Source organism: Pectinophora gossypiella, chromosome Z (genome assembly GCF_024362695.1).
Source record: "Pectinophora gossypiella chromosome Z, ilPecGoss1.1, whole genome shotgun sequence".
In the NCBI taxonomy this organism is placed as follows: Eukaryota; Metazoa; Arthropoda; class Insecta; order Lepidoptera; family Gelechiidae; genus Pectinophora; species Pectinophora gossypiella.
In genome coordinates this window covers 27,409,922-27,426,689 of record NC_065433.1, presented here as the reverse complement: position 1 = coordinate 27,426,689, position 16,768 = coordinate 27,409,922, and the positions used below count along the sequence as shown (strand labels likewise).

Here is a 16,768-nt window from a genome sequence, read left to right as displayed (position 1 = left end):
TATGTAGGTGACGCGCTGCTAGCCACGGAATGCGGCCAGCGTAACGGACGCGCCGGCGCCGCGCCCGGCGCGCACGCATCTTTTTGGCACGACCCAATCTCAAAATGGCCAGGAATTTCATAGACACCGCCAATTAAGAGTGATATACTTAATAGACAGACCAAAGACACGCTTATAGAAAGTTAAACAGATTTTGCAGCAAGTTTTAACACGAATTCCTTATATGATGCACCGTATGGAGATGGACCCTTTGCCCATCACAAAGTTCATCATGGTAGAGAGAAAAACTATGGTACTTAATCTTTTAGTCTGTTTTGACGACATGCCGGGAATGACCAGCAGCTAAACGCATTTTATGTTTTTTTTAGACCCCGGTGGTTCAGTTCTTGAGCGTTGGGAGATCCGGAGGCCCCGGGTTCGAATCCTTGTCATGTCAGAAAAATCACAATGTGTTCCCTAGTTTGGTTAGGACATTGCAGGCTAAGCACCTGGTTGTGTGAAAGTAAGATCATCTGTGCGTCGGAAGGCACGTTAAGCAGTGGTAGTCGGTCCCGGCTATTATTTAAGTACTTAAGTAGGCATGTAATCGTTACATGATAGCTTTACACCGGTTCTCAGGTGGCGTAGCCGATCTGCATCGTGTGACGGATGCGGCAGAGACTTGGTTGAGGGAGCTTAAACTAGATATATGATTCAAGCAGGATATTGTTTTTGCCATACGCAATAATAATAACTTTAATTACGTAAGTTTGGCGCCTTTCAGTTTTTACTGCGACACAAACTACGCGAAAGAAGGAGTTGCTTTTAGGAGTGAACATACTCATTTCTATGAACTGTGGTGATACTGTCACGTGCAGGTAGGCGAGTGAGATGCATTCAGGCGCACGCACGGCTTAGGGCACCCACGGAGCGCTGAGTAAATTCCGTCCACATTTGATACCAGCTTTTGTACAATAGAGCTTTTAAGTAAGTACTTAGTTTGCTTTTCAAAAGCAACAGGAGGCTGGGGTGAAACACGATTCCAGTTATTAATGGGGGGGGGGGGGTCTGTCAGACAACAATGGAAGTAAGTAGCTGAAAGAAGCTTACAAGAGGACTTCCGTTAAGTATAGAAAACATTTTGTCACCGCCCCGGCCAGCCGTTACAGCTATTCAGTCTACGCTATAAGAGGCTTAGGAAATGTTAGAAAACGAATACAGTATTTTTCTGCAAAGCGCAGGTGTTCCCGGGTACAGCACTCTGGAGCTCATTAAAGTAAACGAGTAGGTATTGCGCGACAGCATTTTAATAAGTTGGGAAAATATAGTTGAGACGTTGATTCCCGAAAAAACGTTTTGTCGGAGTAGGGTATAGTATCGAAGTTAACACCATGTCATAATTATGTCGTACTAAAGAATTGTCGGATTATCATATTGTCGAAGTACAATCTTGTCGGACATCAGTTTTTAACCTCCTCCAGACACCTAAATTTATTTTAAGTTATAGGTACCAGTTACTTTCTTACACTTCGATAATGAAAGGGACGTAACGGAACACACGTTAATTTTTGGTTGGGGTTTCACCCGATGGAATTAGGTTGACAGCACACGTCAAATAGATGGCATACCACCATGGTGCCCAATGGAAACGTCCAGGTTTTTCATTCATTTAAAATTAACAACTGTCAAACATCCATTTCTTTTTTTTCGCCAATAAAATTAGGAGGTGTCAGCATCATTTCTCAGATTAACTTTACAGAAATACCGACATTGTGTTCTGTGGACGTGTTACTTACCCCGACACTGGCCCACGTTTCCCTCATCCAGCGCTTATGGCTATGTTACACGACGCCCTGAGCCGAGGTTGGCACTGGGCATCTTCAGACCTGCTGTCTTAAATTTTGTACCTGGTGACAGCTCTCAGCGCAGCTTTGTCCCGCAAAGTTTGCCTAAGATGGCATTAAACACTTGGCCGGACAAATGGGGAGCGCTGAGGGCTCTCACTCGGTAACCTCGCACTTTGCATCATCATCTTCATCATCAGCCGTACGACGCCCATTGCGAGAGCCAGTTCTTCTTGATATTAACTCAGAATCATAAGCTGAATCGGGACCTCAGTATTCGGTACGGTCTCACTAACACGACGACAATCGGAAGATGAACTAAGTACCCACACCTCACCGAGTTTTCTGTTAGACCTACGTGATAGGTATCGCCGTCTATAATGGTCGAGCCGACTGCAAATTATTAAGCAAATAAATTAAAATGTAATTCCCTTTCCGCAGGTCTCCTGGATACCCTGGACACGCAGGTGGACGCCAAGAACTGCCCGGGGGTGTGCATGCACGCGCTGGCCTCGCTCATCTGCTCCAACGTGCTCGACGAGGTCGAGTGCCCCAACCCTAGCATGAAGTGCTGTGTCGACGAACCCCTCGGTATGAAGATTTATTCCCTTTTTACACGCTGATACCCTTATACGATCTGGAGGTCTGGCTTCAATTTCCGATAGGGGCATCGTCATTATCACTTTGTGAAACTATCTTTTATTTAGTAAGGACTTTGCAGGTGGAATCGTTTGATTATCCGTTAACTCCATTTCCTAGTAGTCTTACCACAGAATAGGGTTGCCAGATGTACGGTTTTAGGCAGACATGCTTGGCTTTTGCGGTCGTGTCCGGCGAAATATTTCCGTGTTAGGCTTGTCCAGCTATTGCTAGAGTGGAGATACCTATGACGGGTCCGGCGAGAGCCAGTTCTACTTGATATTAACTCAGAATCATGAGCCGAATCATACGGTGCCGGTGTCACTAACACGACGATAATAAATATATAATTATTATGAAACTAGTAAAAAACACAACTCAGTTTTTCGGGTTTGGCTGTTTCTCGTCCAACTGTAGTAGAGTAGCGTTCCATATTTTACTCTGTAGTTCAAAAGCAATTAAGTACTTGTGGTAAAAAGCAAAAATATAAAATAAAAAGCTTCTCTTTAAAGTCAACAGAGTGTCTGGAACTTAGAGACTAGTCACGTACAATATGATCTTTCATGTATTTTTTCATCTTCACAATGTTGTAAGAACTAAGAAGGTTGTTGCCTTTATTTCAACAGCACAAAAGCTTCCGATTCAATTTCCTTTTTAATACTACCACTCTTCGAATATTGTATTTGCCATCATTTATGTTTACGCTGCGTATTTATTGAGCTCTGAAATAATTATGCGGCACGGCGGTGCCCCCGCCAACTCGAGCAAAAACAACGGCACGCGCTACCATCCTTTTCATGATGCCAGTCAAAGTTATCAATTTACTTAACCACTTCTATACAATATGTTTGAAAGTGGTCACATTAAGAATTTGAAGAATGAACATTCGCTCGTTTGGTTAAATTCACCTTTAAAAACGCAAATCGAGCGAACAAACACGAATAAGTCTAGAAGTGGATAGTTTTGTAAATTTCACAAAATATAAGGCTCCAAATTAGATTAATATTGAATGCTATTATTGACTTACAGCATTGATGTATAATAATGTTACTATAGGCTTATTGATTTAACGTTACCCACTAAGTAAATAATTAATATGAAAAATCATTCAATTATTTTAGTACTGTTCTATACCTATATTAACAATTCAGTAACGTCTTGTAGTATATGATACATTTTCATTTAAAGAAATCTAAATGGTATCTTTGAAAGTACTCAAGTACAAAATTCAAAATGTGAAATGATGGATAATTAGTATTCTGCGCTTTTACAGATTTACAGAAGGCCTTTGACAGAGTGTTGAGTGTCTATCCGAGTATGGGTTGGTCGGCAACTTGATACCGACGCTGATGGCTTTCTATAGAGGTTCCTGTTCATGTATCAAGATTAATGGCGCCCTGTCATCCTGGTCTGACATATTTATTGGTTTCAGGCAGTGATGCGTGGCTATTTAAATTATTCGTGGATAGTTGTTTGAATGAATTGAAACAATCTGTATGAGCTAAGAATGGGGGAGTTTCTGATGGTTGGTCGCGTCATCTGCGGCGAAGATCGTACGTGGTAACTCTAATGGTAGGAAAATTACAAAAGAAGGCAATGTTATTAAAACGAATGTTTAGGCGATGGAAAGAGAACATACTGTGTCTGTATGTAGAATTACGATATAGAGAGATGATAGTGAGTGTTGGGTGTAGCAGTAGCAGCATGAAAGTGGGATTTATACCGTAGGAATGAGGTCACTGGGTAGCATCTGCAATGTTAAGGGATGAGAAGCAGTGTGATAAGAGAGGTGTGGTGTAAAAGATGATATAGTGACTAAGATTGAAAAGAATGTTAAAGTTGCTTTGGATACACAAAATGATTAAGAAGTGAAGGATAAAATGATTACGAAAGCAGTATATAATTAAGTAGAAGGTAGTTGGTAGGGCTGGCAAAGGAAGAATCAGAAGGACGTACGACGAAATTGGGGATGTCCTTAAAAAGGTTCAGTAAGGTCTACTCTGAATCGGTGTATGAAACAATTGATGAATGTAGAGGGAGCAAGGGGAGTGGGTATGTCAGGAATTCGGGATCGAAGCAAAGGGAAATCCATAGTCAATATTAAGCCCAGTGTGAAATTAATATTCGTAAGTTTTTATGTATATTTTAGTAAAACAAATTACAAAACGTTATGCTAATAAAACTATTACCATAGTTTCTGTACTTAAAAAAACATTTTTATATAAAATATATTTTTTTGTAGAACGTCTTATCTATCTAAAACTACTGCAGCTTCTCAAACTGTATAGCCGAGGAAAAGAAGCTGCAAGAAAAACCTCGGCACAGTGCCCTAGACGTTCTTAAATACAATTTCAGTAATTGGTTTGAATACACAATTTCTATTTAACTAGGATTTAGGAATTTTATGTAGCGAATATCTGAATATTCGCTACATAAAATTCCTAAATCCTAGTATATTTACGAAAAAAAGGATTTTATTCAGATAAAATCCTTTTTTTTCATATTCACAGTCGTAAATATATTGGAGCTAATTCTTGCACACACCTAATTTTATTTTAAGTAAGTATATTTAGTTACCTGTCATTTTCTTAACGGGCAAAAAAAAACGTATCGGTAATCGACAGGCATAAAATTTATGGAACACACACCAATGTTAAATGGATAAACAGAACAACACTTTTAAAAGTTTACGTAGGCATATAACCCAGCAGAATTTAATTGTTAGCAAACATCAAACAGGTTGCATATCACGGAGATGCCTATTTTATTCGCTTGGGCTATTTAAAATTTTCATTCATTTTAAAATTTCAATCAACATTTGTCAATCATCTGTCTTTTTCCATTTCGGCGGATAAGAAAATGACAGGTATAACTTAAAATAAAATTACTTACAACTTAAACATTAAAATAAACTCTTTTGATGGAAAGTTATAATATTTTATCATCCCCAATCTTTTTATTTTTGCTATTATAATTCTCCTTATTCCCTAACTTTGTCATAACTTGACACAATCAGGCATTGGTCATCAGTCCACAGTATACAGTCATCAGTCCACAGTCACAACACATAAAAACATTCAGTCGGTACTGTTAACTGATGTCTGTAGACTGACGACTAGATTGGTGTTTGTGGATTAAAAATTGTCGGCTGATGACTGGGCCCCTAGTTTGAAGAAAGCCACATCTGAATGACATTGACAGGCTGTTGTTTAAAACGTAAATGTTGTTTTTAAATGGTCATTTATTAATTTCCTTTCAATTTTGGTGGCCAGTTTTCAATTTTGATGGCCAAATTTAAATTTCGGTGGACGTTTTTCAGTTTTGGTGGTTTCACTTCATTGTAAACTCTAATATCTCTTGCAGTTCCTCGTAGCTAGAACTATCATTTTGCATATATAAGAACCTAATTTTTCACGAAAACATAATGTGAAAATTCGCTACCAAAAACTGCACTTGCTGATGATGGGACTGGCATTTGGTAAGCAATTATCGCTAACTATTTGTCTTAAGTTATTCATAATGTAGACATTTTTCTCTCTACGGGAGCGAGTCGATAGCCTTAACATTCAACGACATGAGGTAGATCTTTGAAGCGAATATTCAAGGTAATACTTACCTGTTGTAAATTTTATATTGAGATTTGTTACGCCGCATGTGCCAGAAAATAACGAGTGAGAATTTGATTTAATTCAGTCGTATCAGTAAAGTGCTGTAATAATAGTTGTAGGCAAAGAATCTTTACGTATGTTATGGATAGTAGGGTTTCTTTTGAGTGATATACCGTTTTCAGAGAATTTGTTACTACCGATAAGAATAAGTAACGAATCTATTCCAAGTATAACATCGCTCCAATTGTCACCTTATTAACGGTTATCACATTTTTTGCACTTTATTACAAATAATCAGCTCCGGCTAACTTTTCGTTAATTGTAAAATATTCATTTCACGTCTACAATATAAAGAGCAGGATAATTTTCTGTTAATGATCGAACACTCAAAGACAATCTATAAGATATGACAAAGTTTTATTACCGATCTTGATCTATGCAGCTAGGGCAGGTCCTCTGTAGACTGTAGACTCTTCGTCGGTGAGGTGATAAACTCTTACTTGGCTGTAAAGTATGCAGGTATGGTAATTACGTAACCAGCAGCCTAAAGTCTCTTGCATATTATGTAGCAGATTGGTGTTTTTCAGATTTGTAGCTATTCCTTCCAAATTTGTTCACTGCGATTGGGTATCAATGGTTAACTGCTCGTTTTCAGGTGTTACAACACGTTGACGTTTAGTTTTAGTGTCTGATTCTGACGTTCTGGGATTCTTTCGGTAGATGCTCAGAGTTGATATTAGTTCTGCTAGAGATTTTGGCATAGTTCTGAGAAGTTGCGCCTGATATAATTTGGGACGTATTCCTGATATAACCGCTTCGATCTTCAGGTCTTCAGATGCATTTGGTGAAATTCTTGAAAAAAGTCTCCATGCTTCTGTGACAAATTCAGCATAATTTTTAGCGTCATCCGAAGTATACTCTCGAAATTTGGTTACGAAGTAAATGTGTCTGATTTCGGGTCCAAATACACATAATAGTTCCTCTTTCAAGTTCTCCCAGCTCGGGAACATGTGGGCTCTGGAGTCGGCCCAAATCTTAGCGCGACCTTTTAAGCATGATAATGCCTTCATTATTGCCATGTGATCAGAGCATCCTCGAAGATCCATTAGTGAATCCACTTGCTTGCACCATTCTTCTACGGTTAGTTGGTGATTATCTGGATCGAAGTCTGCAAGGTAGATTTCATTAAGATGCGTGTGGGTTCGCGGGGCACCATTTTGTCGAAATACAAGGTCTTCCAAGAGTTGTACTTGATGTCGGAGGAAATGTAATTCTGCTGCATCTTGAGTAGGTCTCACCTGTGCCTGGCTCTCCTCTCTAAGTCTTCTAGAATGCTCTTCATGCTGAAGAACAGGTGAATGATGTATCGTTGGTATTTGTTGATCATCATTATTGTCATTGACTGATATAGGTTCTGGAGGGTTTGGTACGGGTTGCGTCCCCTCTACTGGCGCAGAAGAGTACATTGGAAATAATAGACACGTGTCCTTATTTGCCACGAGCGCGATCGGTCAATGTTGTCTACTCGACGTCCGAGATTCGATCTAATACGAGCGCTGCCTGCGCCGCTCTTTTATAGAGGAATTCTGAGCCAAGAAATTGACAGTCGGTTTAATAAGTACTTTAATGTCATGAATTTAAATTACAATCAATAGTATAGAACAAATAATTAAATCGATATTTTTACACGTTATCTAGAAATAAAAACAATTTTAAATACTTACACGCTTATTAAAAATACAATAACTTAAAAATAACGTTCGGCTAGAGAAGAAACGAACGAAACGGTACGATAAGGAAACGGTTTATTAAATCATATATTTGGAGCATTGCACTCTATGGAAGTGAAACGTGGACTATGACACAGACAGACAGAGAGAGATTGGAAGCGTTTGAGATGTGGTGTTGGCGAAGGATGGAGGGTATAAGCTGGACTGAAATGGTGTCAAATGAAAAAGTGCTGGAAAGAGTTGAAGAAAAGAGAACCATATTGAAGACTATAGAGAACCGGAGAGGAAATATGATTGGCCACCTGATACGACACGATTCATTTATAACAAACATTATAGAAGGAAAAATTGAAGGGAAGAGAGGAAGGGGTAGACCTAGGATAACATTTATGAAACAAAAGAGAAGGTGCAGGTCGTGTCGTATCGGGAGGTGAAGGTTTTGGCGGGAAGAAGAGAGGAATGGCGGTTACTTCACCGACAAGAGCGCAGCTCTTAAATAGAGAGAGAGAGAGAAGAAACAAACTTAATGGAGTTTTTAGAAATATGTAAAATGAAATGTTCGCATCATGTATGTATGTAATATAACATAATGTAAAAAGCAAATAAAGTGCTTAAACAAAGGTGTTGCACAACAAACAAGCTTGAAAGGCTTCTTTGGCCTTTACTAAAAGTATGAAGAACAAAATTACTGATGGAAATAAAAAGTTTAAGAAATTTTATTCTGGCGTGGGGTGTACCTGATCACGCAAGGGGCATGAATTTATGATTAGCCCGCTAAGAGTTGTTTTTAAGGTTTCCTTTTCAAGCTTGTATAAATATTTAGGCTTGATGCCGACAAAACCGAGAAAGCGGGAAAAGCATGTCGGGACGCAGGGATTATTTTTCGCGGTTTCATACAAATTATCGCGTCTGTGCCGCTTTGCCCGCATTCCCGGCGCTGTGTGTAACAAGCAGTGAAAATCAATACCGTGAGTTGGCCATTCAGATTTTTTAGATGTTGTTTCACAATTTAAAACTCGTTTTTGTACACGTGAAAAGTTTTCATATTTTTTTATAAATTTTCCATTTTTCCACAACTTAAGAGTTTCTTTTCTTTTTCTTCTCGTTTTGTACGTCATTTCGGGGGGGATTTTTATGACGTACAGTGAAATTCAACCAAAAGGGGCTAAAAAGGGGTGGCAAAGTTTTTGAAGATTTTTAATAGTAGGGTTTCACGCGACCGAAGTCACAGCTAGTGTTATAATATATTTTTTAAATTATTTATTTTTTATTAGGTAACGACACATTGGTGACAACGAGGCGGCCGTTCACCACGCGCTATACGACTACGGAGGCGGACGATGAGGAGGAAGCAACGACGCGTACGCCACACCACGACAAATATAAAGACAGTGGTAATTATTAGGTATACTCCGAGTACTGAACACACCCCTGAGAAGCCTGCACTGAGTACTGTTTTTTTTATAAGACTGTTATTGTGGAATACCAATTCGCACGAAACGCTTCGCCTTTTCCTTTTTTGTGGTACTTATAGTAGTTTGATGGGCCTTAACTATGCGGAGCGCTTCGGACTCTCACCCAGTAACGCAGGAAAACACGAGCCTTAAGGTGTTTTTTTTTTAATTACGGCGTGCCGTTGTTTTTGCTCGACTTGGCGGGGGCACTACCGTGCCCGCCAGATTTAAAAGAAGAGCATGGGTAGCATATTTTCCATGATACTTTTAAAAATTTCCAAGAGCCTTTAAACAACTAAATAATTATAAAAGGTACTTATTAATTGGTTTATTGGCTTAGTTTGAGTACCAGTTGAAGAAAATTGTTATCCTCTTAAGTGATTGTTGTAGTAGAACCTTCTTTAATTTATTGAAAATACTTATTTAGATATTTTAGAATTAAGTATTTAAGTAAGTAGCTACTTACTGAAGGATTACGATTTGATGGAAAAGGCGAAGCTTTTGTTCTCGTAGGTATACTTACCTAACTAGACGACGCTGAAATTTCGGCGAAAGTTTAACATCATAACCACATCTGTTTTTCTAATTAATTATCATTACTTGACCGCGGCAAGAACATTCTAGTTTCCAACTAGTCAAATCAGTTACTTTTTACTAAACGTCAAAAAACTAAATTACGGAATTTGTATGCAATAGCACACAGTAACGTCATAGACGTTTAAGTATTCAGTTTTAAGTAAAATGTTAAAACTGTTGAGTAGTTTTGTGTAGTGTAGTTCCTGTAGGTACTTGCCCACGTTTAAGTGTATTATGCTTTATTTGATTATGTGTAAGCTTGCGAAGTAATGCAACTATTGCGAATATTGATAAGCTGCTGCGAATCACCAAAGCCTGTAAATCCAATGATAATGTTTATTTATTGATTATCAATCAATCATTCATCACTAAGAAAGTCGCTATTTTTAGCTAGTTATGTTATTATTAGTAATTAATGACATTGATTTATTAATTGTTATTTACCAACCATCATTATCATAAAATATTTACACTGCGAATGAGAAGATTATTTTATAAGCTAAGCGCATACCCGTGCGAATGACATCTGGGGCGTTTAAAAGGCAACATTGATACAATGCATCTAAAAACAAAATTGTTATTTGACATTTGAAATGTGGCCATTTTAGACACCCTTACGCTGAAGACAATAGGGTTTTATCCAAGAGCGCAGCGCGGAATTTGTTTAAAGAATAAAATAGGTACCTTGGGTATTCACGCCTGGGTATCAATAACACGCTTTCCGTATTGCAGGCAACATCGCATGTCCGGGGGTATGCGTGGAGGCACGTCTCACGCAATACTGCGAGGCATACCTGACCTCGCACGACCTCTGTGTCCCGGGTCGGCTGTGCTGCGTCTCTAAAGATGGCTACGGAGACAAGCCCCCTCCAGACCTCGTCGTGCCTAATGAGAAGAAGCATTCCACTAAGCGGCCTACTACTGCGGTTAGTATCTTATAAAGAAGGCAAGAAATCTGTAAGCGAATATCAAAGATACCCAGCGCGCTATTGCAAAGCGACAGTTTTGCGTACAATTTGCGTCTTGCTGCGACTTTTATATTAATATTTCTTTTTTTAATAACCTTTATCCAAACTTCTGTAACCGTAAGTGTTGCTGAAACTGTTTAACCGTTGGTAGGATTCGATAGACAGGTGTGCAAAGAGCGAAAAGATCGAAAAAATCTGATACAGGTTAGGTGATCTCTTCAGAATTTTTCGATGGTTTCGCTATTTGTGAGCTCGGGCACTTACCTGGCAAAACGCGGGTTATGCTAATAACGTAATTACAAATATAACACACAGATAATCTGTAGGTACTATAGTTTCCATCATCGACCAGTAACACCGTAATATGTCACTTACCTGACCAAACCCTCAATCCATTTCAGCTCACGACGACCCCTCCATCCAAGCAGAAGCCAGGTCGGAAATGCCGAGGAGACTGCATCAGCGGTCTATTCGCTCTGCTGTGCGACCACGTGGATGAGGATGCTTCCTGTCCTGGAGATGCCACTTGCTGCCTCACCGAGCCCAAGAATGTGGAGACCACTACTAGAAGACCCAGCACCACGCCCCGGCCTACTACTCCAGTGGGTTCTTTTTAGATCAGATTCATTAATTTCATACAATACATCGAAGACGGTGTGATGGAGTAGGTATGCTCCATACCCCCTCAGGCTGTTTGAGCGGAGGCCTGTGCCCAACACGTTTGTTATGTTCATAAAAAAATGAAAAATATATAATCGCCCGTGGTAAAATAATAGTAATAATAATTTCAAGTCTTGTGTGGGTTGTGAGGTCAATCTCATCATTCCCTGGGCGTTCAATTCGAGACATCGAATTTTCAATTTAATTACTCTTATTACGTTGACAATATGCTCATCATATCATAAAGTAAGTAAGGTAGTCCTTACATGACACAAAGTTGGGCTGAAGGTATCGTTACCTATATAGCTATCCATGATTTAGATTAAGTATTCTGCAGTTGAATGAATTATCTAAGCTCTCTAGAATTGTTGTTTTTATGTGTGCGTAGGCGCCGCTGCCGCGCTGCCCGGGCTACTGCCTGCTGAACATTATGGCAGCCTTCTGCGAGCGGCCGGCCGTCCTGCTTGCGCACACGCACTGCAAGCTCAGTGGCTCCATCTGTTGTGATAACACCAGGTTAGTACTACATTATTGAGATATTATTCACTTTAGTTAGCTGGCATAATCATTATGCCTTTAATCTCAAAACAAAACACCCAAGAAAAAAAAAATTAACGTATTCATGGAATGGTAATGAACTTTGTCTTGAATTTTGCACCGGGTGAGAAACTGCAGCGCTCCCTAAAATTGACGATTCAATGTATAACTACTAAATAAAAATACTGTTGAATGTTGTGTTCACCGAGTACTGTTTGCTAACAGAGTGCCCCCGCGCACGAGCACGCGGCCCACGACGACCACGACGACCACGTTACCACCGCCGCCGGCGGACCCGCGCCCAGACTGTCCCGGTTCTTGCATCGTCTCGCTGCTCTCCTTCACTTGCTTCCGTGAGTATATCATGCGATACTTAATTACTGAATCCGTCATAGCCCTGTGTTCATACTCATTATTTTTTATTCGGGTTTGGATACACGCCAGCCGGCGCCCGCTGCCGCGGCTCGCTCGCTTCGCTCGCTCCGGTCGTGCGCTGTTGTTTTATCACAATTGATACTAACTTAACCGATGTGGTTAAGAAGCTAATCTAACCAAAAAGTTTGTTCATACTCATTATTTTTTATTCGGGTTTGGACACTCGCCAGCCGGCACCCGCTGCCGCGGCACGCTTGCTTCGCTCGCTCGGCTCGTGCCCTGTGTATTCTGCTTGGGCACGAGCAGAACTGATCGATGCGGTTACGAAGCTAACTTAACTAAAAAGAACTTTGATGATTTATTGCTTTTATTGTGCTATTTTATTATATTATATTAGGGTCAATTAATATTATGCACATTTATGCCAAGTCTGTTATGCGATTTTATGTTAATGAAAATGAGGTTATGCCAATTAAGGGACACCGAGAAGTATGTGTGTGAATATTATGTAAGCAAAACAATTTATGGAATCGGTCGAACAAAGCAAAGGACTTTATCTGTATCGAATTTCATGACAAAGAGCTACTTTTAACACTTTCCGAACGAGTTTATTCTATACTCCTATTTACGTCTATTTTCCATGAGGGTAGGCAGAGAGTTTTCTCCGGACACACCACTTTCGCTTGTTCTTTTTCTCATCAAAGTCTTCATTAAAGGCTTGTCTACTTACTGGCCTGTTTCGTTAAAAATACTTACCTTGAATTTGAAGAATTGTTTTTATGTAAGTAATCATAGGCACGGAATATTGTTTAAATAGTAATGGACTCTATATTATATAGCATACTTTATGAAAAAAAATATGCTTAGTCCGTTTGCATGTAGGATTAATAAGTACAAACATATTCATGCCGACAGGCAACGCGGAGATGACAGATGTGTTCAAGTGCAAGAAGGCGGGTACGCAGTGCTGCGCGCCGAAGTCCAAGGTTCACGAGGTGCTGGGCATCAAGGAGAAGAATGACTCCTACCCGCTGGCCACTAGCGCCGCCACTCAGTACACCCACTACACCACCGTCGCCACCCACACCACGCCTATGCGTAAGTATCAGGAATGGTATACTGATTTTTTTCTTTCATGAAAGAAAAATGTTTGTATTTTTATTTATTTACATACATACATAAACTCACGCCTATTTTTAGGGGTATTTATTAAGGTATCTAAAAAACGATGAACGATGCCCGAGACAGAAATTGTCGGAAAGAGAAGGGAAGGCCTTTGCCCAACAGTGCGTCATTTAGGCTACAGAAAAAAAAATCGCTTCAACATGGTGGAGAGCAGACCTGCAGACAGCAGGGCAGAAAGGCAGTCTTTTTTGACTTAATTTTGTAAGTAGATTAGTACATACTATGCTGTTCTGGGAGCATATAAAAAACATAGAACACAGCTGCTTCTCTTCCCGGGCATGTCGTAAAAACCGACAGAGGGATTGTGTCCTCTAACATGATGGACTAATGTTATGGGCGATAGGCTGATCCCTTATCACCATAAGGTTCATCATATCCATCTTTGGACTTCGTATGCAAATGCTGCAAGTTGTCTTTGATTACTTGTGGCTCTGCCCACCCCATTAGGGATTACGGGCGTGAGTTTATGTATGTATGTATGTATGTAGATTAGTACAGGGTGCCAAAGAGTACCAATAAATCTATTCCACGGCGAAACTTCAACATTTAAGTAAGTATAAAAAGTTTGTCATCAACCGGAATAAACTATCCTTATTGTAATAAACTATCCTACTACGTATAGAACGAACACTCCCCGCCCCGCACCAACACGAGCTTGGAGCGAGCTTGATTTACCTCACCCCCTCCTCTTCCCGGTGGGGGCCACTTTACTCTATTTAAGTCGTAGCTGTTAAGGAGTAAAGGAGCACTATCGGATTGTTTCTCTCGCTCGCACGCATAACGTAAGACGGTGCCCGCTAAGAACAAGATAGAATTATATGTACAAAGTTATATACTACGGACGGAAACTCATTGTTACCTTTACCGGGTCTGGGACGCGAGCCTAAGACCTCTCACAGAGAGTCAAGCGTTCTTTTAACTGGGCTACTACGACTCCCACGAGTTACATGTAACAAATCATAAATGTTTTATTAAGTAAATAAATGTGTAATTTGCACTAATAGGGGGATGCAGTAATTAAGGGCGAGTTTTGAAACTTCTATAGAAAGTAGGGTACTTAAATTATTTCTCGTGATTGTCTCGTGAGCCCCTTTTCAATCCTCCCCTAGCCACGGGGATAGTATACCTAAGGTAATGCAAAGACTAACCGCTTTACCAACACAAACACTTTTAACAGCCTCTGTAGTCTAGTGGTTAGAGCGTTGGGCTCACGATCTGGAGGTCCGGGTTCGATTCCCGATGGGGACATTGTCGAAATCACTTTGTGAGACTGTCCTTTGTTTGGTAAGGACATTGCAGGCTGAATCACTTGATTGTCCGTGTAAAATGATTCCGTGCTTCTTCGTCCTGGGTTACTAGCCCAAACATCTCTACCAACCAGCAGTGGAGCAGCGTGGTGGAGTATGCTCCGTACTCCCTCCGGTTGATTGAGGGGGGGAAAGGCCCAAAGGGACGTGTAGACTGCTTATGTTATGTTATGACCGCTTTCAACGTTGCTCAAATTGTTGATTGAACCATCACGCAAGTGCCCGCTACGGGCGGGCTCCAATTTAATGCATGACATAAACAACAAAAGCCCCAATATCGGGCACGACGCTTCTCCATCAACCGCAGGCGGTTACATAATTACAATGCAATTTCCTATTCGTATATGTCGTCGTCCAGTGGTTGAGCGTTGGGCTCACGATCCGGAGGTCACGGATTCGAATTCCGGTGAGGACACATCACTAAAACATGAAATAGTAGGACTAGGGCCCTGTGCTGGGAGGTTTTCTGGCCACGTCTTTCCCTCAGCGTTACAGATTCCGATGTGGTAGTAGTTTACAGCTAGTTACATAATATGTAATTTAATTTTTGACGTTCAAAAAGCGCTGACTATAAGCCAATGTTGAAAAATAAATATTTTTGATTTTTTTTTACCTCTTTGTGATCCCTAGTTTGGTTAAGACTCAGTTATTTTTATCTTACTAGGAACTACTGGCAAAAAAGGACATCTCAACAGGCTTGGAAGCAAATAATATGTAACGGAATTTCCAAGTAGAATTCTAGTTAATTAATATCGAGAATTTACAACAGGCGGCTGTTTCTCAACATTGTTTTCTGACTTGTTTTTCTCTGTATAACAAAGAGTATTTATTTACTCGACGAAGTTTCGCCCAAGGCTAATTAACCAATTAGCTTACAGAGTATTTTCAAATAAAATAACTAGACATCCTACCTAGGTAACAGACAAGATTAAATCATTTACAGACAAAATAAACATACGTCTAGGACCTTCGGGGGCTTTTAATCCTGTTTATAGACTGTACTTACAGCAAAACGATGGAAAAGAGAAATAGTAAAGAGAATTGCATAGGTATTGCATCTACTTAACTTATTTTTGTAATTTTTAAAAGCAAAGAAAGAAAAAAACCTCATTATAAGATTAATGATTACCTAAATTGAAAAACGATTTGTAGTTTAACATATAAACATACGTCTATGAAATTTGTCACACGTGTTTAGAAGTCCACAAGATTTTGCAATCGCAACAATTTTACTTAAATCCGGTTAAATTGTTAACCCAACGACTTCTGTGATCCAGTGGTTGAGCCTTGGGCTCACGATCGGACGTCCCGGGTTCAAATCCCGGTGGGGACATATCACAAAAATCACTTTGTGATCCCTAGTTTGGTTAGGACATTACAGGCTGATCACCTGATTGTCCGAAAGTAAGATGATCCGTGCTTCGGAAGGCACGTTAAGCCGTTGGTCCCGGTTACTACTTACTCATGTAAGTAAGTAGTCGTTACATGAGCCATGTCAGGGGCCTTTGGTGGCTCAATAGTAACCCTGACACCAGGGTTGATGGGGTTGGTACTCCATCTCACAACCCACACGACAGAAGAAGAAGAAGAAGTGTGTAATTGTTACATGAGCCATGTCAGGGGCCTTTGGCGGCTCAGTAATAACCCTGACACCTGGGTTGGTGAGGTTAGTAATCCACCTCACACGATAGAAGAAGATTGTAAACCTGCTTCTTTTTTGAAGTCGGTTAAAATGCCTGTTATGTTACTTGCTGAATTAAAAAAATAATGTTTTGTTTTGTTTGCAGCCCCTTACGAGCCTAACTACGGGTCCACGCTGAGGGTTCCAGAGAAGTATAACAAATACGTGTGTGGAGTCAAAGGTATGCTGAGCCGCTGATGTAGAAACTATTTTCATTATTCAAAA

General features: G+C 40.1%; 1 protein-coding gene across 1 annotated transcript in view; it reads left to right on the top strand.

Annotated features, from left to right (window-relative positions):
• Positions 1–16,768, top strand: part of LOC126380310 (protein masquerade) — a 70,789-nt gene that overhangs the window by 44,632 nt on the left and 9,389 nt on the right. Inside the window, exons 2-9 of the mRNA XM_050029639.1 lie at positions 2,265–2,414; positions 9,075–9,194; positions 10,563–10,756; positions 11,200–11,400; positions 11,847–11,974; positions 12,221–12,348; positions 13,286–13,468; positions 16,650–16,724. Of these exons, the coding sequence (XP_049885596.1) occupies positions 2,265–2,414; positions 9,075–9,194; positions 10,563–10,756; positions 11,200–11,400; positions 11,847–11,974; positions 12,221–12,348; positions 13,286–13,468; positions 16,650–16,724 (1,179 nt within the window). The remainder of the gene's footprint in view (positions 1–2,264; positions 2,415–9,074; positions 9,195–10,562; positions 10,757–11,199; positions 11,401–11,846; positions 11,975–12,220; positions 12,349–13,285; positions 13,469–16,649; positions 16,725–16,768) is intronic.